The sequence below is a fragment of the Pleurodeles waltl genome, chromosome 11 (genome assembly GCF_031143425.1).
Source record: "Pleurodeles waltl isolate 20211129_DDA chromosome 11, aPleWal1.hap1.20221129, whole genome shotgun sequence".
Classification (NCBI taxonomy): Eukaryota; Metazoa; Chordata; class Amphibia; order Caudata; family Salamandridae; genus Pleurodeles; species Pleurodeles waltl.
In genome coordinates, this window is record NC_090450.1 from 349,761,221 (window position 1) to 349,783,265 (window position 22,045).

At 46.0% G+C, this 22,045-nt stretch overlaps 1 protein-coding gene across 10 annotated transcripts in view; it reads left to right on the forward strand.

Moving 5' to 3' along the window:
- Positions 1–22,045, forward strand: part of PASK (PAS domain containing serine/threonine kinase) — a 1,088,660-nt gene that overhangs the window by 783,679 nt on the left and 282,936 nt on the right. For all 10 annotated transcript variants that reach the window (XM_069213654.1, XM_069213650.1, XM_069213651.1 and 7 more), the window contains one exon: positions 21,591–21,790. In XM_069213654.1, coding sequence (XP_069069755.1) covers positions 21,591–21,790 — 200 coding nt within the window. The remainder of the gene's footprint in view (positions 1–21,590; positions 21,791–22,045) is intronic.

Below are 22,045 nucleotides of genomic sequence, written 5' to 3' on the forward strand. Positions count from 1 at the left end.
AATTGCTGAACGACCCTCCCCAGGTTCTTCGCCAGGCCGAGCTCTCCATTGGGAGTGATATAGACGCCTAGGTATTGAAAGCCCTTTCTATCTATGGCCAATCTCTGAGGGAGTGCTGGCAGATCCGACTCACTGTAAGGCTGACACAATATCGGTTTTCCCACAATTAATTCTGTACCCTGAATAACCACCATAGCTCTTAAAGGTCTGAAATATGGCTGTGATTGCCATTGAAGGGTCAATAATACAGATGAGGACAACGCCTGCATATAAAGAGACCTTTTCCTCCTCGACGTCGGAGGGCTTTATCTTAAAACCTCGCATTGCAGAATGTCCCCGGATCACACATGCCAGGAGTTCAATAGTGAGGGAAAACAGGAGAGGGGGCAGGGGGGCATCCCTGCTGGGTCCCCCTCCTATCAGAAAGGCTGAAGAGACAGCACTATTAACCCTCACCACTGCCTTCTGAGCTTGATAGGGCAGCACTATCTACTGAAGTTGGGTCCCAAACTGAATTTCTGTATCGTTTGGTGTAAGAAAGGCCACTGTATAGCATCAAATGCTTTTCAGCGTCCAGGGAGAGAAACACACGGCGCTCACTCCTTTCCCGAATTTCAGCCATCCAGTTATGGGCTCGTCTTATATTATACTGAGTCGACCTACCCGGCATAAAGCTTGATTTGGCCCCATGTATCAATGAAATGATCGCCTTCAAGAGCTGGGTGGCCAGTACTGTGGCCACTATTTTAAATTCATATTTTAACAGGCAAATCGGACGGTGAGAAGCACAGTGCGCTTACCGTGATGGTAGCATGTTGTGGGTCTGGTGGGAGTGCCCCATTGTTGCTGCTTCCTGGAACAGAGCCAACAGGTGGGGTCCCAGTAGCCTCGCATTTCTGTTGTAGACCTCTACTGGAATACCATTAGGTCCAGCGTTTTCCTTGGCCTGAGCATTGTGATGGCCCCTGCAAGTCGCAGAGTGTTCTTTCCTCCTCCAGTGCCACTTGCTTCTCAGCCGGTACCACCAGAGTATCTGTTGTGGCCAGGTATTCCCTGATGCTAACGGACACGCTTTATAGTATGCCCCAGAGTCCACTATGTGCCTGTCTGTTGTGTGGGACGCCCCCCGATGCATCAGTGATGTGCCTCACCCACCTAGCCGCCACTTCGCTGGTGTCCTGCATCATATAGCCGATGATGCGTGACCAGCATGTTTGTTTGCCCCGCCCTGTGCCAGGTTACGATATTCTGTGTGCAGTAGTGTGAGTTTTTGGAATACCTGCGGGGCTGCTGGCGCTCCTGGGGAGCTCTCTATACTTAGCAGCTGACCCTCTAATGCCTCTACCTCCGCTGCCTCACCCTTTTGTTTTGTTTAAATCTGTTTATTAGTTTATGGCATGACAACATAATTACAACAACACATTTGGGGGACATAAGAGAATACATTTGAGTCCGTCACTACACACAGACCGTAATGCACGGTACAGTGGGCTATGATCAGGTAGGAAATGGATGTTCACTCATCTGACATCAATACAGAGATGCCGTTGCAAGGGGCGTTGGTGTCACCGGCAGCTCGACAGGCAGATGTTTGCTGCTCCATCCTGATCATATCCCCTGTGCAGCGCATATGTCTTAATGCAGAGATAAACAGAAATTTACACACATAACCGAACTGGTAAATTTCAAGGATTTTCAACATAAATATCTCATATTTACCAGGTTCCCCCACCATTAGTGTAGAGATGTCTTGAGGGAAAGGAGCGGACACGTTTGTGGACGCTGTGGCAATTAATAATGCGGTGTCTGGGAATGTGGTCCAGGCGAGTCAAGCAACCCCATGAGGCCCAGACGATCCAAGAAGAGAGTGAAGCACCCCCTCTGGTGCTAAAGGTTTCGGGGCAAAGGGTCCAGGTGTAGTGTCCTGTGGGGTCATGAATAGCAGAGTGAAAGTCATATAGGATGGTGTTGCAGGCTCTCACTATTGGATAGTTTTGGAGTCCTACGTGTTCCACTCTGCGCAGGGCAGCACTCTCAGCCTGTGCCCATGTGGTTAAGGATTGCACTCGAGGATGGTGGGGCGGAGGACCTGGTGACTTCCATCAGCGGGTGATGAGTCTTTTAGCTACTTTTAGCTAACCGTAGACTAAGGTCTGTAAAACGGAAAGTTATCTTGTATTTTTTACTGTGTTTACATAGGCACAGAATACAAGCTTTCCATGCGGTTACATCATCACACCCAGTACTTAGGGATAAGAGATGCCTCACCTCCTGCCATGAATGATACAGTCGAGGGCAGAACCATGGCCTATGCTTTAGGTCCGGATCTGTCAGGTGACACCTAGGGCATTCAGTGTCTGCTCGGCGGAAGTATTGATTGATCTTGGCAGATGTGAGGTGGGCTCTAAGCACTACATACTATATCAGGTGAAAGCGGGCATTGTGGGGGACATTAGTTGGACCCTCTAATATTATAATCCACTCTCTGTGCCTAGCCTGTCACTATATCTTTCCCAGTGGGCCCTAAGGGACAGTAGCAGTGATGCTGTGAGATGCGCAAGGATTCAGCCAGTCAGCGGGTGAGGTGCCTGCCGTCTCCAAGGACATGTAAGTACTGGATAATGGTGGCTCCCGTGTCATGCCACCCCACACATTTTGCAGTTGCCTCAGAAAGGAGGTATAGAGTAGAAATTGGCCGGAATTGAGTCCCTCATTTTCTATTGGGGCCTCACAAGTGAGGAGCGCCCCATCGCCTTAGAGATCCCCAAAGGTGTGTGTACCCACCTCGTGCCAGATGGTCAATTCAGCTCTGGAGGTGACATGTCTCCCCCTTGGGGTTTCCAGTAGGGGAGCGCAGTGGCGTATGTGGGGTGTCCCTGCTGTGAGGCTCAAGCCACGGCGGTAGAAGCAATATGCCACTCGTAGATATAGAGACTCTGGTGTAGGTGCCTTTGCGCAGGGGTGAAAGAGGTGCAGTAACTGTGTAGGACTCCATTCGGGTAGCATAGCCGCAGTGACCGATAAATGTTGTTGGCAAACAAGCCTGCTACCCATTGTAGATGTGATGCAAGATCATAATGTTCAAAGTTTGGGTCAGCTAGTCCGCTGCCTCACTCTTATGCTCATGCTCTAGTATATTCTACGCTCTATCTCTAAGGACCACCTTATATGCCACCCAGAGTAAAATCGCAGAGTCCATTGACTTCGCTGCATTGCTGTTTTGCCCACATCTTTGTTTGTTTCGGCCTCCCACTGGGGTGGAACTACATCCCCCAGCCTGCCTGAGGTGACAGGAGAGGTCACAATGTGCTCTCAAGGCCCCTGGACTCCCACAGCAACGGACTCTCTGCACTGCTGTTTTGCCCGCATCTTTGTTTCAGCCTCCCATTAGGGTGGGACTACATCTTGTGCCAGGTTACTATATTCCATGTGCAGTAGTTCGAGCTTTTGGATGACCTGTGGGTCTGTTAGCGCTCCTAGGGGCCGCTTCATTCTCAGCAGCTGCCTCGCTAATGCTTCCAGCTCTGCTGCCCCACGTTTATACATATGTGCTTTTAAGGTGCCTGGACTCCCGCAGCAAGGGACTGTAAGCACTCCTGTTTTGCCCGCATCTTTGTTTGTTTCAGCCTCCCATTGTGGTGGGACTAACTCGCCCAGCCTGTCTGAGGTGAGAGGAGAATAAAAAAAATTATAGCTTACGCGTCAAGAATTTTCAATTCTATTAAGGACACAGAGGCGAGGATTATGCTTTCTCTTTCTTTACTGAAAGAACACAGCAGCCAATAAACATTTAGTTAACCAAAAAACTATAACACCCAACATTCTCAATAGTCTAATCTGACCAATCCCTGGTCTACAGTCTGGAGATATGTCCATGACACTTAAGTCCGTCCTCTTTCTTTGCAATAACAGAACCAATAAACCTGAAGAGTCGAAATGTAGAATCCAACTGCAACCGTCCTCATGAATTCCCACTGGTCCCATTCCAGCCAATCTGATCATAGGAACATCAAATCCTTACGCATTCTTGGAATCAGAACCTGGTGAAGAAAAACATCTTGGTAATGTCTCATATAAAACGTCTAAATGGAAGGGAATCTTGTTAGGTGCAGATAGCAAATATACATCATTATTTATACTTTAATAAAGTAAACTAAATATTACTTAAATACATATCACATAAGGGTGGGATAATCCTCGCCTCCGTGTCCTTAATAGAATTGAAAATTCTTGATGCGTAAGCTAGAATTAATTTTATTCTATGTCAGGACCGGAGGCTTCGAATTATGCTAGTTCAAAGCTGATCCACCACAACAGAAGCTACATCTACAATAGGTTTATGATAAAACACCTTAAACGTATTATCAGAAGACCAATCAGCTGCATTCATAATGTCTTCCAAGTGAGAACCAGCTCCAAATGTCTTAGAGGCCATAGCACCTCTGATGGAATGAGCCCCAAAGGAGGAGACATCAATTCCAGCTTCACTCAATAACCATTTGACCCATCTAGCCAGAGTAGCTGAGGAGACTGTGAGAATGGTTTCTGCAAGGAAATGAGTAACTATCCTCAAGTATCTCTGCAAAATTCCAGAGTACAATCCTCATATGCTTTTATACATTGAACCACACATAGTTTAGGATGATGTGGAAAAGCTGGATAAGAAATAGTCTTTGAAGCAGTCTTAGTACATCCTGAAATGCAAAATGAGACCCCTGAAGGGGTAAATACTCTACCTGATAGATCTAGGGCTCTTACATCCGAAACTCTTCTGCATGAAATAAAGCATAATAAAACTGTGAGTTTGGCTGATAATTGTTTACGTGATAAGTCGTCATTACATGGCCAATTTCTTAAAAACCGAAGAACAATGTTAACATCCCATAGAACGAAATATCTTGGTTGAGGGGGTTTTACCATTCTGATGCCTATCAAAAGTTTACAAACTAAAAGGTGTTCTCCTACCGGTTTACCATTGAAATGAGGATGCTCTGCTGAAAGACATGACCTGAAATTATTTGTAGACCTATAAACTAATCCCTGCGTAGCTAAATCCATTAAGATATTTATATTCATGCTAATGTGGGCCCCCAGGGGGTCAATACTCAGTTCGTGGCACAACCCACCCATCGCTTCCAAGAAGCCTCATATCTTTTATGGTTAGAGGGTGCCCAGGACTGAGACAAGAAGAAGATAGCTTCTCTCGAAACATTTGGCATTTGCCAACGTCACCTGAAAGTCTCCACGCCATAAGGGACATCAGCCCCTGCAGTATTAGAGGATGAGGGAGGTGACCCGGTTCAGAAGCAATGCTGGAAGTACCGGCAGCTGGACCGGACGGGCACAAGATAAAGTCATCACCACTGGGAACCACGACTGAGCTCTCCAAAGAGGTGTTATCAAAATGATCTCCGCCCCCTGTCTCCGAACCTGAGAGAGAACTCTCTGAATCATGGAGAAAGGGGGGGGAAGGCATACGATAGAGTGGTCGTCCAAACCTGAAGAAAAGCATCTGTCACTAGGGCTGACGAGTCCGGCCTCCAGCTGTAAAAGAGAGGGAGTTGAGAGTTGAGGCAAGATTCAAAGAGATCTATCGCACACTTCCCCCAATGTCTCGTAATCGCTGAGAACTCAGACTGGTGCAGCTTCCAATCGCTGCCGTCCCTCACGAACCGAGAGTTCCAATCTGCTATCACATTGGAACATCCCGGAATGTATTCCGCCATTACTAAAATCTGATGCTGAAGGCAAAAATGCCAACATTCCTTGGCAATCTCCTCCAAAATTCGGGATCTAGTTCCAGCCAAACGATTTATGTACCTCACCGCTGAGATGTTGTCCATGCGTAACAGTATGCAATAACTGGCTCTGTGGGGAGACAGAGAGCGAATTTCTAAAGCCCCCGCCAGAAGCTCCAAACAATTGATCTGAAGAGTGTTCCGCTGGGGACCACCTGCCCCCGTCTCTACTGTCCCACATCGAGCACGCCAGCCCCATCGGCTGGCATCTGATTCTATGATCACCTCTGGAACTGAGGCAAAAATCGCTCTCCCGTTCCAAGCATCCATGTGCGCCAACCACCAGAAGATCTCTGCTTGGGCTTCCTCCGTTAACAAGATCTGCTCCCATAAGAGAGCCCATTGCGGAGAGGCAGAATCTTTAACCCCTGAAGGGCCCTGTAATGCAAGGGACCTGGAAATATCGCCTGAATAGAATATGTCAGAAGACCTACCTGCCTCGCTAAAGTCCTCAATGATATACTCGGAGAGACAAGGGCTCTCCGTAACTCTTTCTTGATCATGGAACGTTTCACTAGAGGGAGTCGTAATTGTTCCTTGACAAAATCTATTTGGAAGCCTAAGAATTCTACATAATGTGAGGGAATGATGATGGATTTGTCCGGATTTATCAAAAACCCAACTTCCTCCAGAATTTGAATAGTCCAATTCAGATGGACCTGAACTAGCTCTCTTGTTTTAGCCATGATCAGAATGTCGTCTAGGTAAATAATTAGCCGTACACCCCTCTCTCGAAGAGACTGTAAGACAGGCCGAAGCAACTTCGTGAAACACCAAGGGGCTGAAGATAGACCGAAGAAAAGGACTGCAAACTCAAACCAGCGGTCTTGCCAGCAAAACTGCAGGTATCTGTGATGTGGCGCGACAACTGGTACTGTCAAATAGGCGTCTTTGAGATCCAGATGCACAAGCCAGTCCCCTTCTAACAGAAGGTCTCTTAAAAGATGAATACCCTCCATCTTGAAATGGCGGTAAACTATGAATGAATTGAAGTCTCTTAGATTTAGAACTAGTCGATATCCTCCTCCTTTCTTTTGCATGAGAAAAATTGTGCTGACGAACCCTGAAGGGTGCCATTCTGTGGGTATTATCGCTCGCATCTGAAGAAGAGAAGCCACTTCGACGTCTATGAAATTGCTCTCTGTTTGGGAAAAACGCAGCACAGGAGGAATAACTGTCTGACTAAGGGGGGGGAATAAAACTCCAACTGGTAACCCATCACAGTTGGAAGGATCCTGCCATATCTGTCTCCAAGCCTGTGAATGCTCTCTTAACCTGCCCCCCAAATAGACTTCGGAAGAGGGGATTATTCTCACCTGTTGTTGCCAAATCCGGGCTGTTGTAATTTCCCCGGTTTCCACCTTGATCGGTGCAGCCTCGGCCTCTCCTGCGGGAGGAGTAGAATCCAGAAGAGGCTTGGTAGGAACCGCAGCCTCTAGAAGAGGAGGCCTGATAATATCCACTGCCTGGCGCTCAGCCTCTATGGCATCCGGCCCTCACAAAAAGGACGCCACTGAACATCATCTTCATGGAAGGCTGAGCTTGTTCAGGGCGGAAAAAGTGGAAACGTATTTCCCGAGGTCTTTCACAAACTTGTCTCCGAATAAGAGGCCATTAGCCAGAGAACCAGGCTCAGAGGAAGCTAGTTCTACCAGCTTGGAGTCTATCCTCATCAATCACGTCTCTCCGTAGACTTGGCACAATTGGCGTTGCCAAGGAGACAAACTGTTCTTTGCACCCATTCCAATACTGCCTCAGGATTCAAAGGCTCTCTTTGGCTTGAACCACCAGTTCAAGGATATTAGTGATTGGTCCGGAAATATCCAGAAGCTTATCTTGACAGCCTCTCCAGGCTCGGTCCAGTCCTTTTTTAGGATCTTTTGAAATTGTTTTAAGAAAGGTGGCCATACTAGGGTCTAATTCTGGGGTAACCACCACCCTAAACATCAAAGAAGGACGGGGAAATTCAGAACGCAAAGTGTTGCGAACGTCGTTGTCAAATCCTTTGCGCAATCTGTCCAGGACATAGTGCACCACTTCCACTGAGGGTATCTATTCAGTGGACCTCCGATGGATAATACTCTCTGGATCGAAAAATAGGTTCTTCTGAACCGTGGATTCATCAGATGCATGATGGGATTTATGCTTCCTCTTACCCGATATCTTGGGTTCCTCCTGAGTTCTCTCTGAATCAGAGGAATGTGAGGTGGAAGACTGAGAGTCCTCTGGACACAGCATACCTTGAGAAGGTAATTCTCTAGGGATCTCAGAAGGATCGTGTTCATATTCATGGTCCCTGAGGACCAAAGAAGCCATCTGGGACAGTATCACTGCTGAGGACCTAGACCCTCCAGGAGCCTTCTGGGTCCGACTCATATCTGAAATTAAAGTGTCAGGCATTCTGGCATGAGAAGTTCTGCCCATCAGTTCTCTCTGCCCATAGCGCACCAAAGGTTGAGTAAAAGGCTTTAAAGCCTTAATACGGGCCTAATTTACAGATTCTTGCACATGGTGCCCCAAGGCCTGCACCAATCTTTCCTCCATCTGATTATCGTAGTGCTCCTCGGCGTCTTGTTGAAAAAACTCATCCTCTTCGGCATAATAAGCCATCCTGAGGAATGAACAAGACAGAAGGAGTTCAGAAGGGGGGAAATCAGCCCTTGCAGGTATAATGAAGGAGAAAAAACTCTAATCCAAAAGAGAGAAAAAACTCTCAAGAAACGGGCCCTGTAAGAAGTGGAGGGAGCACCTGCAATAATTTCCCTAAGGCAAAGCCTTCTACCGTATTTACCTCCCCGTCAGGCGCTCTCAGGGGGCTAACAAGGCTTCACCAACACACACGTGACACCGCCGACGACATCTAGAGCACACAGTAATCGGATCTCATCAGCGCGCGCTGTAAAAATAGAGAGAGGACTAGCCTCTCATAACCCAGCACTCTGAATGGCTTCAGGCAGAAGCCGTGAATAGCTTGCTCACAATTGGGAAGTCCCGCAGGACCTTCCCGAACTCAGCGAGGGTTTTTAGCTGCACAGCACTGGTCGACACATTATCCCGAAAAGGGATAAAATGAAGGCGAGTGCAGTCACCGAGCACCTGCAATCGGAGGTCACAGTGCCTTTCAGATCCTGCTCCATGGCCTGAAAAAACAACAATACAACAAGAAACGCTAAATACAATGAACAAACTATGGCTGCAGCAGCAAAGAAAAGAGGAAGGACTTAAGTGTCAAGGACATATATGCAGACTGTAGACCAGGGATTGGTCGAGTTGGACTACTGAGAACGTTGGGTGTTGTAGTTTTTTGGTTAACTAAATGTTTGACTGCTGTGTTCTTTCAGTAAAGAAATAGAAAGCATAATCCGAAGCCTCCGGTCTTGACATAGAATCCGCAATGTGCTGTTGACTCCCTTGACTCCCACAGCAGGGACTCTCTTTACTGCTGTTTTGCCTTCATCTTTGTTTGTTTCGGCCTCCCGCTGGGATGGAACTATGTCCCCCAGCCTGCCTGAGGTGAGAGGAGGGGCTGTAAAGTGCTCTCGGGGCTCCTGGTCTCCTGCAGCCCGGGATTCTCTGCACTGCTTTTGCCCACATCTTTGTTTGTTTTTGGCCTTCCGCTGGGGTCAGATTATATCCCCCAGCCTGCCAGAGGTGAGAGGAGGGGCCACAATGTGCTCTTAAGGTGCCAGAACTCCTGCAGTGGAGGACTCTCTACACTGCTGTTTTGCCTGCATCTTTGTTTGTTTCGGCCTCCAACTGGGATGGGACTACTTCCCCCAGCCTTCCTGAGGTAAGAGGAGGGGCCACATCACGCAACAACACTTTTCAGGTGCCTAGACCCCCCAGCCCGGGACTCCCAGCACTGCTGTTTCTCCCGCATCTTTGTTTTAGCCTGCTGTTGGGATGGAACTACATCCCTCAGCCTGCCTGAGGTGAAAGGAGAGGCCGTAATTCGCACTTAAGGCCCCTGGACTCCTGCAGCGCAGGACGCGCCCAGACGTGCGCCTGGGCAAAGGGCAGGCCCATCTGTGCCCGTCTGCAGCCGTAAGAGGCTGGGCTGGGCCGATTCTCTTTGGTATCTGCTAGCAGTAGTTTGTTCAGTGACCAGTGCAGGTGAGTGAATCTCTCAGTGACTGCTGGGATTTCTACTGCTCCTCCTGCAACGGTGTCTACAGAGAGCATACTTAGAGGGCTGTGGGAATAATTTCTAACAATATTGTACTCACCATATGTAGATTATTATTGGAGCAGCGCTCATTGTTGGATGAATCAAGAGACTATTAATTTTAATAGTAGCGCTCTAGGTCTATCAGAAGTGGGAGTTGTCACAAATAAATGCCCCAGTTATTGACTGTGGTGCATTGGTTGGTAATGTGGACTCTGGCCTAGAGCTGTGGAGTCCTTTTATTACTCAACCACTTCAAGTCCCTGTAGTTAAGAGGAAAAGACCTGCAGGAAAGGACTCAGCAGTTATGCAGAAACAAGCTCTCAAGCACTAAAGTCAGCTCTCAACCTGGATCAATGCCAAGCAGTATCCTAGTTAACTCAGACAGATAGCTCTCTGACTGTAGATCACTCAGGCATTTTAGATTCCAGTGAAAATTTTAGTACGATCTTAGGGGAGAAACTCAAACCCATCTTAGATCGTCTTGACCACATTGACAACCATATGGCAGATTTACTCAAACAGCATTCTTCCACTATCAATAAGGGTACCTCACCCTTGCTGGTTTGCAATGTTCCTCGCTTCCTAGGGGATAGTAACTCACAGGTAATAGTCAAGAAATCTGAAACAACCTTAGATGGCCTAAAAAATACTTTTGTCAACTGGAGTGACAAGGCTAGGAGATGCTACGTGTCAAATTAGTGCAGCTGATAATGGCAAAAATTACAGTCGGCATACGGACAAATGAGCGAAAGGAGATAAGCGAAGGGGGCACTGGGTTGGATTATGCTCCTAATAAAGAGTTATTGAGCTTACCACCAGCCTGCCCTGTGTCCTGGTTTTAGCAAATGTTCTCCCCCTTTAGACATGATCATTCAGAAACGTGGGACCAGCTTTGCAACAGAACTGTCCACTGACTTTGCAAGCATAGATGTTTTAGTACAAGGGGATTAAATGAGATCATAATGGTGCAGTGGTTTGTATGGGTGGGGTGGTCAAGCAAATACATTGATAGGGACCGTATTGTGATAAAGTTTCTTGTGTAAGTAACATATTGAGGTTGAAGGAAGACAGCTACTCTGCTGATACCAGGATTACCCCACTCCCATTAGGGTATTTTCACAAACCCACATTGGTGATTCCCTTTGCATGTGACCTCCCCAATTATAGGCCCCCATTGGCATGTTCAAACAGTTTTACAGCTCTAAGTGACTTAGCTGATGTAGATTGGCTGGGAGGCGAAGTGTCTGTCTATAAGGAAATAATGTCTAACAGCATTGTGTCCCTGCTTTGATCTAGCATCCCCCATTTTCTCTGTGCTACCTCAGACTCACGAGTTTCCTTGTTCGGAATATTAAGCTGGACTGTGGAGGGCCTCCGTTCCAAGATGTCTACCTGAATGGCAATCCTTTATAAGGTGTTATGACATGTTATGTTTCAGGAAAATTGGGACACTCACCCTATATATATGTCAATGATTTCCAGTGCTATAGTGTCCTCACTTCGCCCTCACAATCTGGTTGTGCTTCAGGAGGCTTACCCATCTGGATACACATAGCTACTGGTGGTTGTGCTAAGGCTATGGAGATATCAAATGATAATTTCCAGGTGGTTCGATTCACAAGGGACCTGAGTCTGTATCTAGTCAATTTTTATAATAATGTTTGTATTAATCCGCCAAATACCACATTTCCAGCTCTTTTTGTTTATATTAACCCATTGAACAGAGATACTGATAAGAGGCAGCCAGCCTATCTCTACTTGGTAGGAGATTTTAATGTAAGACTTTCCCCACAACATAATTTACTCCATGATGACACCTGTCTCCCTATGAGCACCGACCCTAAGAGCCAGGAGCCGATGACCCATTTTGCCTCGGTTGATTTAAATAATGTAATGGAGGTGGTAGACATAAATGATCCCACCCTGCCTACTTACAGGGGCAGAGGTAGTGCCTCAATAAAATATTAAATCTTTATCACAAGCAATTTGAAGAATATATTATCATATGCAACAGTAATCCTTTCAACTTTTGGGAATCATAACCCTATTGACGTAGCCCTTCTACCAATACCCAAGATACATTATAGAATGGATAGTGGGGCTACTAATCTTCAGCCATCAACAGACAATCTTGAGTTGGTATGGAGAATTTGAGAACCAGTACAATTTTTAGATCAATAATTAGACTGTGTACATGACTTGTGGGGGCCTGTTTAGTGGAAGTGTGTAGGAAGCTGGCCTGGTGTGTGGTGGATACCTATGGTACTTACAGCTCATGCCAGGTATCTTCTCTTAGTGAAGTGTAGGCAGTGTCTAGGAGCCAGGCTCCCTAGAGGTAGCTGTAGATGAGCAGCCAAGGCTTATCTAGGAGACATGCAAAGCTCAAGCAATACCACTGTAGTCACACAGCACTTACACACATGAAAGAAAACACTCAGTTGTACCAAAATAAGGTACTTTATTTTTGGAACAAATCACCACAAAATACTAGACAGGCGACCCACCCTTAAGAGGTAAGTAATAAAATAAAAATATACAGTAGAAATCAGAAACGGGCATAGAAAATGTTAGAAAACAGTGCAAATAGAAATAACCAATAGTGTTCCTAGGGGGAGCATAAACCATATACTAAAAAAATGGAATGCAAATAAGGTACACCCACCCAGGTAAGTAAAATGTGTAGAGGGGAGCTGGGAGTACTAGAAAACCACACAGGTAAGTAACAGTACCCACCAGTGACCAGGAACGCAGGAGTAAAACACTGTTTTTTCCTTAAACCACCCAAAAAGAGGAAAAGAAGCAAAAGAAGACACCCAGACAAGACTGTAAGTAAACCATTGGTGGATTCCAGAAGAAAGAAGACCTGTGGAGAGAGGGGACCAAGTCCAAGAGTCACATTGGAATCCAGGAGGAGTAGGAGCTACTACCCACCTAGCTGTGGATGCAGGAGTTGGTCAATGGTGATTAGGAACAGGTCAACACTACAGCCCTGGAGCCGGAGAAGATTTCCTGATGGATGCAGATGAAGTCCTACACTGGAAGGAAGATTGCAGATGGGTGTCAGTGCAGGGATTTCACCAACAAGCCTTGGCAAAGGCAAACTTGCGGTTAGTGGAAAAGAGGTACTGCCAGGGACCAGCAAGGCCTAGGAAGACTCAACCCAGGAGGGGGAGTCACAGGGGACCCTCAGCATTGCAGAGAGTCCACAGGAGCAGTGGCCGCACCCATAGGCGTCCCACAGGACGGGGACACAGGAGTCGCAAAAGAAGCCCATGCAGCACTACAAAAGAGGATCCCACACCGCAGGAGAACCACAAAGGAGGCTGTGCTTTGCAGGATGTAGTGCTGGGGGCTGGAGCTACACGTCACCTGAAGATCCCTTGGAGGAGATGCAAACAAGCATGTGCAGCTGCAAGAGACGTGGTGCATGGGGATACTGTCCTGCATGAGAAGGCAAGGGCTTACTTTCACCAAAGTTGGGCAGCTGGCAGAGAGGACCAAAAGGACTACTCTGGACCACCACCCGTGATGCAGGATCCACGCAGCTCAAAATGAGGGGGTGATCCACGCAGCCGGTCGTCGCTTGTTGTAGGTGCCTGCGGTTGCAGGGAAAAGTGACTCCTTCACTCCAAGGGAGATTCCTTCTTCTTGTGCAGGCTGAAGAGTTGCAGCCTTCGGAGGATGCACAGGCGGGAAATGTTGCAAAGCTGGCTGGAGACGTGGAAACAAAGTTGCAGAAGAGTCTTCTTTGTTGTAGCAGCGTTTGTCTGTTCCTGAAGGGTCCAGTCGCAGTTCCAGTGGCCAGAAGTCAAAGCAGAGGTTGCAGAGGAGTCCTGCTGGAATCTTGCATGTGAATCTGAGGTCCCACCCAAGAGAGAGACCCTAAATAGCCCTGAAAGGGGGATTGGTAACCTAACCAGGTAAGCACCTGTCAGAAAGAGTCTCTGATGTCACATGCCTGGCCTGGCCACTCAGATGCTCCCTGCCAACATTGGAAACAAGGTGGCAGAACCCAGGGACCCTCTGGAGGAGCTCTGGGCACCACCCCAGGAGGTGATGTACAGGGGAGTGGTCACTCCCCTTTCCATTGTCCAGTTTCATGCCAGAGCAGGGACTGGGTGTCCCTGAACCGGTGTGGACTGGTTTATGCATGGAGGGCCCCAAATGTACCCTTCAAAGCAAACCAGTGGCTTGGAGAGACTACCCCTCCCAAGCCAGTCACACCTATTTGCAAAGGGATAGAGTGTTACCTCCCTCTCCCAAACGAAATCCTTTGTTCAGCCTTCCTGGGCTTGATCAGAGCAACCAGCAGGAGGGCAGAAACCTATCTGAGGGGTGGCAGCAGCGGGGCTGCCCGGCAAACCCTGTAAGACTGATGGTAGCAATGCTGGGGGCCCTTTAGGAGCCCCCAGAATGCATGGAATCATACTTCCAATACTTGCAACACAATTTGGGTATGATTCCAACATGTTTGATACCAAACATGCCCAGGTTCGGAGTTACCATTATGTATCTGGACATAGGTAGTGACCTATGTCCAGTACACGTGTAAAATGGCATCCTGTGCTCACAAAGTCCAGGAAAATGGATCTGGAGTTTGTGAGGGCACCTCTGCTAGTGCTGGGGTGCCCTCACACACAGGTACATGCACCCTGCCCTCTGGGCACCCAGGGCCTGCCATAGGGTGACTTATAGTGACCTGTAGTGAAAACACAGGCTGCAATGGCAGGCCTGCAAAACCCTTTGCATGGGCTCCCTGTGAGTGGCAGAATAACTACTGCAACCCCTAGGGATCCCCTGAACCCCAGTGCCCTAGGTACCATATACTAGGGACTTACATGGGGGGACCAGAATGCCAATTTTGGGAAGAAAATGGTACAATTTAAAGGAGAGAGCAAAACTACTGGGGTCCTGGTTAGCAGGCTCCCAGTAGACACAGTCAAACATACGGACAACAAGCAGAAAGTGGGGGTAACCATGCCAAGAAAGAGGGTACTTTCCTACAAAGAGGATGTGGAACATCAAGTGGTTGGAGCTATTAATAACCTTTGTATAAATATAAAAAGCCCTTTTAAAACCATTCGACCTGCACTCAATATCCCAAAGTGGTTCAATCACGAGTGCCAATCCCAGAGTACCCTTAGTGGTGGCCACTTTGTGCAAGCATTATAAAAAGGTCACCTCAGAACGCTGGAGAGAAGTAATATTGCAGCAATGGGATTTGTTATTACGGGCGGTATCTGTGAAGGACAGCAAATCCTTTTAGTCTGCTGTCTCGGAAATGAGAACAATAGATCAATCTGTGACCCTAATTAGTTGCCACATTGCTAGTGAGACCTGGGAGGCCCATTTTTCAAAAATATATGCTGCTACCCCTTTATATACTGGGATCCAATTGAATCTTAAAAAAACAGCCAGGCATTCAGGTAACTGTGTGAAGTAGAGGATGCCATTTAATCCGAGTGTAAGAGGCAAGGCCCAAGGTCCAGACCATATCCCAATCAATCTGATTGTGTAGCACTGAGTTCTGGGCCCTATAACTGACAAATGTTTTTAACAACCTTGCTCACTCTGCAGTACCAAATCCTTGGACAACATCTATTATAGTGGCTATATTTACAAAAGGTGACTGGTCTCAACTGGGCTTGTTATAGGTCTATTTCATTAATTGATCTAATGGTTAAAATCCTTGAGAGTCCTGTTTGATAGGATCAAGGAGTGGATACAGGATGAGTCAATTTTATATCCTTGTCAATATGGGTTCAGACAGCATATAGGGACGATTGAGCAGTGTTTGAATTTGATCCTGGTTATAGGTAAATATACTGCTGACAAGCAAACAGTGATACATCTGCTGTTCATGGACCTCACCTCCGCATTTGACTGCGTCAACCGCCCGAAGTTATGGCAAATCCTTGCCCGGGGAATGGACGCAGCACTTTTGCTCTTTCTGGCATATTTGCACAAAGATCCCAAAGCCAGGGTCAGAATTAGCACCCACGGAGAGGTTTCTTGTGACATAGATGTTGCCCATGGGGTGAGACAAGGATGTGTGTTAGCTCCACTTTTATTTTATTTTTTTAAATATTAATGAGCGTCATCCTTTTTTAAATACTTTTGTCCCAGATGCCCCCAAAATTTAAGGTAGGCCACTTTCCACACGTATATGCGGATGATGCAGTACTGGTGGCACGAACACCAAGAGCACTGCATCTGCTGGTGCATGTGTTTGTAGATTTTTTTTATTGCTGCTTTGGACCTTCAAACAAATTTCACTAAATCTTATAATATGTCTTGCGGTCCAGTCGTAAACAGCCTTCTACTCTTTCCATTGGTACCAATTCTAATAACTTGAAAAGCACTTCCTCTTACCTAGGGGTAACTTTTGCTACAACATTTTCTTTGTTACCTAATAGTTTACAGCGTAGGACAAAGTTCTCAAGTGCAATGGGATCATAATTTTATTTACCTCAACCACCGGGTGAAAGAGCCTTTGCTCCGTTACTGCAGAGTAATAAACCACAATATATCCCTATTGCAGTATATGGGACTGAGATGTGGGGCACTGCAAAGTGTAAAGCTATTCGGACCGAAGAAAACAAGTTCTGCAAACAAGCTCTCTCGGTTCCCATATTGTCATTGCATTTAATTTGTCATGAGGAACTGAATTTGGCCTATCTGAAAGACTGCTTCAGGTCACGCCCTGCACTGTTGTGGTCAGTAGTCTGGAGAAACAAGGAGGCCTGTTTGACTAGGGATATTATTAAAGACTGCTTGTAGGGTGAGAGGGGACTCTCCATTCCCTGGCGAGTATATAAGAAATATGCCAACATATTGACTTGCAGCATGCTTTCATGGATCTGGAGTCTAATGGCAACTTAAGCAAAAAATGTGTGTAGCAAGCCCTGTATAACTTTGATTGTTTCCTGAGACTCAATAAGGAAAGGGAGAATAACATGGCAGCCTATTTGAGCTTGACAATAGAAAGCCGATCCACTATCTACTCTGCACGGGGTGCTGGGTACTCACCTTGTTGTTTCTCTTTAGAGCCGACACAATAAAATATTTGTTGTGTTTCCCACTGGGCTATCAGGAAAACCTTGTTACTAGCCCACGCCCTTGTGATTGTAGGTTGGGGCAGTCCATGTTGCACTTTGCAACTTTTTGTAAGTTTTATGTAAGATGTATTGAGCAATTTTTATTTCCACTCATCAAACCTCGTAGTATTATACAATTTAGGCTAGCTTTTAATTGCTTGTTACATTTATCAGACAATGAGATTAGTTTGCATGTTGAATCATTTTTGAGCAATCCAAAAATCCAAAAAGGGTACACTGTTGCTAAACAGAAAAAACAGGACACTAGTGCTCAGGACACTTCTAAATTTAGAAGCAAGAGCCCTCACACATTCACTGGATGTCATGCTTCATCATAGGGCTTTCTCCTCGTCAGACTGGCGCTGCACTGTCTGACGGGCCCCTCAAGGGGGCTCTTTGCCGGAGATCTTAAAAAGTATGTGCCGTGATGGAGCCCAGTGGGGACAGAGTAAGTCTGAGGAGGAAATGAAAAGGGATAAAATTGACTTAAGAACCTCAAAAAAATGTTTTAATTAGAAGTTCGGGGATCTTGGTCAAGATTAAAAACACAATAGAGTGGAAAGGAAACAATGTACCACCATCTAACACATGCAAGTAGCTAGACAGGGACACTCTCCCTCTAGCTGAGATATAAGGTCAACATGTTTTTCGCCTAAAACAGTCCGTCCGGATCAAGTGGCGCTTCATCAGGACAAAAAACAGTTAATTCCTAAGTTACAGTATTAGTCCTTAATTAAATATAAAGGACAAAAAAGCAATTTACATCACATGCTACAGTGCCGAAAACCTGAATCCCTTCCGGGATTGCGGCCGTCAGGTAGGTCCCAGGCGGTGGACGCTTCACCTAATTGAGTGATGTAAAGCTAGTGGCTCGCACATTCCCAAGGTACCTAGGCTCCTAGTCAGGAGGGTTTTTCTTCTACTCAGGTTTTCAGTACTGTAGCATGTGATGTAAGTTGCTTTTTGTCCTTTAATTGTCCATCACGGCACATACTTTTTAAGATCTCCGGCAAAGAGCCCCCTTGAGGGGCCCGTCAGACATTGCAGCGCCAGTCTGACAAGGAGCGAGTCCTATGATGACGCATGACATCCAGTGGATGTGTGAGGGCTCTTGCTTCTAAATTTAGAAGTGTCCTGAGCATTAGTGCCCTGTTTTGTCTGTTTAGGAACAGTGTACCCTTTTTTGATTGTTGGATATAGTTAGGGAGACTGTACACTGGACCTGGTTAATCTCCCTGTCCCCCATTGGTTTGTTTGAATAATTTTTGAGGTCTGCTGTGCTGGCTTGTAATACAACGCACTTCTAATGAGGCCGGCATTATTGTTTTTATCTGTGTAAGCAACTTTACAGTTGCAAGTGAAACAACCCTATCTCTTTTTAGTTGTTTTAATATCACTCGTGATTTTAAAGGTACAATAATTGTTTTCACTTTTATGGGTGCTATTTGCACCCAAATAAAGTTAGTTTGACTGACTTCTCGTTCTCCGTGAAATAAAGCTCCAAGTCAAACTGAGGTTCACGGGTTACCTCTGCATCTCTCAGTTCCCAGGGATTCAAATTCCACTCAGTGCCCGGCCTTCCCTTTCCTGCCCTCTATAACCCAAAGAGGGGAGTGGTCAAAAGGACCCCTCGCCAGATACTCTGCTCTGTCCAAGTGGTCTGTCTCCCCCACAGGAGCAAACACATAATCCAACCTGGAGGAGAGCCTATAGAGGCCCGAGAAGTAGAAATAACATCTCTCTTCCAGGTGATGACGCCACCACAGATCCACAAGACCTAATGTGCCCACAAACTTCATCAGGGGGTATCGTGCTCAGGCAGCACACAGGGTCTAGAATGGTCCAGGACAGTGGCCAACACATCATTGAAGTCCCTGCCCACAATATATATGGAGGAGTTAGTCTCCAGGAGTATGGCTGACACCTTCTCGACTGTAGGAGTCTGCAGTTCAGAGGGCACATATACACTCAACAGGGTCATTTTGGTTCAACCCCTAAAGCCTTGGACCCCAATGAAGGTACCCTGTGGGTTGACCCATGTCCTCAAGACCTGGAAAGGGGGGATTCTTTTTGATCGATATAGCTACCTGACGGGAGCCCAAGGTAAATCTTGCATGCACCAGCATTGTGTATGCTCCCCTGCCCAAAAAGCAACACTAGGACACCCAGAGATGCATTTCCTCAAGTAGGACTATATCAAGCCTTTGTCGATGGATGTATTGCACTACCAGTCTCCGCTCTGAAGGACAATTATTGAACTATATATAATTGGCTGGTACATGGAGAGCTAGCAGGACCAAATGTCTCATTAATTATGATGCCCATCCTACAAAAAACATGGGGTCCAGTCAAAAACTAAAGTCGTCAATGTTTTGGCCTCAGTGATATTTTAAAACAACTCTTCATCAGGACTCAATGTCAATGTATTTTAAAAACAGGGCAAGAGACAAAGACACTTAACTTATAGGTTTATTATTAAGATATGTTAAGGGTCAGAGGAATATCTTACCTCCCTCTATGTTGAACGTATGCCGGCACGAATAAGGAATGAAGGAATAAAAAATTAAAATATAACATTGATGACTGTAGTTAGAAACACTGATAAAGCTGTAAATCCAGTGAAGTGTGCTATTTAGATAAAGCTTACCACAATGAGTTTGGTTAGGAGAAGGAAGGTTGTTTAGCTTCTGAAAATTAAAAGTTGAAGAAATATAAATGACATATTAAGAAATTAGGTTAACGTGGTGAGTATGCAACATATGTAAATGTGCCTCAGAATTTACCACACAATCAACAACTGAATTCTCGCTCTGTCAAAAACAGATAAACTGAATTGGGTTACATCTGGTAAACTTCAGGTGGGATCAAGTGCTCTCGTGGAAGAAAATGTCGCTCTTACACTGGATTCTGTTCACAAGCAGGCAACGAGCACACCACGACTCAGTGGAAAAATTAAGTAACAGGCGAAGAGATTCTTCTGGGAAAAAAATAGTTTCAGAAACAGTGTGTAATATAAGGCAAAAACGATTGTACAGCAGGCGCCTCCACTCCCTCAGCATTCGCTCTAAAATCTAAGAGAATGTTTTAAGAAAATGAACAAGCCAGTACCCAGGCTTCAACAGAAGCCAAAAGGTCACAGTGACAACCCCTGGATTCCGTAATCCCTCCTAATCCCTGAGGGGGAAGTATGCCCCCCCCCCAGCACCTTAATTGGTCCTTGGTTACTGCATAGGCTTGTTCTCCAGCCACTCTTTGCAGTCTGCTTCTTCGCCATACAGCACCCTTTGAATGTCTGCTAGTGGGCAAGACACTCCTTTTGTGTTTTTTAAGTGATTGAGTGGCTAGAAAAGGAGGCAGAGATATTATTACAACTATTTCTTAATATTTTTGCAGACATCAATTTCTGTGACTAAAACTGTCGTGGCCTTGCAGGATGCTTAGTTTCAAGTACACATTTAATAGGAACTAAAGAGATATATCAGGTTTGCGGTATGAACCCAACATCTCCAGTATGATGACTGTCGGTCTGAATTCCTTTCCTAGGTCTTAACTGAGATCCAGGTCCATGTGGCTGCCAATGGATATTACTTTCTCACCAAAGTATCGTCAAAAGAGGCCTCAGTGTGCAACCTAGCCTGGAGTATTAGGGCCCTGTTCAATCCTGGGCTGTCTGTTAACTAATTATAAGTGATTTGGTTTATTTAAATAATACATGAGTTTGGCAAACGCCTTTCCTCCTCCTACCCTGGCCATCAGCCAGATCACAAACTACTTCCTCAGCAAGACTGTTTTGGTCTGGTGGGTTCTAGTTGCTTCTTTGACTAGTCATCCTGCCTGGTGATGGTTGTCTCTGCCACCCTCCATGTTTTCCCTAATATTTCATATGGCCGAACCTAGGGGGTCATTTGATAGAGAACCAGAGCAAGCCTGTCCGAAACCGCCCGTCCCCTGAGATAGTTGGAAAATGCTTTGTACCACAATGTGCGATTACTTTGTCTGCCTTGCCTGCAGCTAACGTTCAAAACCAGCTGTTCAGAGTATGGATAGAAAATTCTGTACTACTGCCTTGCTGAAAACATCGGATCGTCCTTCGACATAAATTTGTTGGAGATTCTAGATATTGTGCTAATGATGAAAACTTCTTCCTAATTGTGAGATCGAGGAAGTGCAATCAGACAATGCCACAGTTCGTCTCTGTGCCTGAAAACAAGTCACTGCAACTTTGCCATCTGGCAATGGGGCTTTGGGTACTAGTGGTGGGAAGAGATGATCAGTCAGGACATGTTTTGCTGTTCTCCGAGGTTGTATTATCTTCTCCGTGGAATCGTTGCTAGGCTGCAAGATAACCAAGGGTTTTATTTTTCGTACAACATGATTATTTTACAGTTGTCACATATTTTTTAAACCTTACGTTTTGTATCAGTTATACAGTTGCTTCACTCTAAATCCATCAAGTGCTATTTTTTGTGTGCACAAAATATTTGAAACCTCCTCGGCTGACTAAGATATGTAATTTCTGTTTTGCAGTTGGTGGCAGCTGTTGGATATCTCCACAGTAAGCACATTGTCCACAGAGACATTAAGGACGAGAATGTCGTCATTGCTGAGGACTTTACTATTAAGTTAGTAGATTTTGGCTCTGCAGCTTACATGGAACCCGGCAAATTGTTTTATACCTTCTGCGGGACGATTGAATACTGTGCTCCGGAAGTATTGCTTGGGAATCCGTACGTATTAAGCATGCTTTTGCGATTTGTCTGGTGTTTGGTCGATGTATGTGTCTAGATTTGAAAATAGTGTGCGTTGTTGCCATACTTCTGATAGTGTGCTTGAATTCTCTTTGGGGAGGTTTCATGAAATAGCTCGACACAACGAGCCAAAAAACGGTGCTGATATCCTTCATGAACAGAGTGCAGTCATCTCCTTCAGTGCAAGCTGTTTGTGAATGATCTACAGACACCCTTAGTTGTCTGGAAGACCGC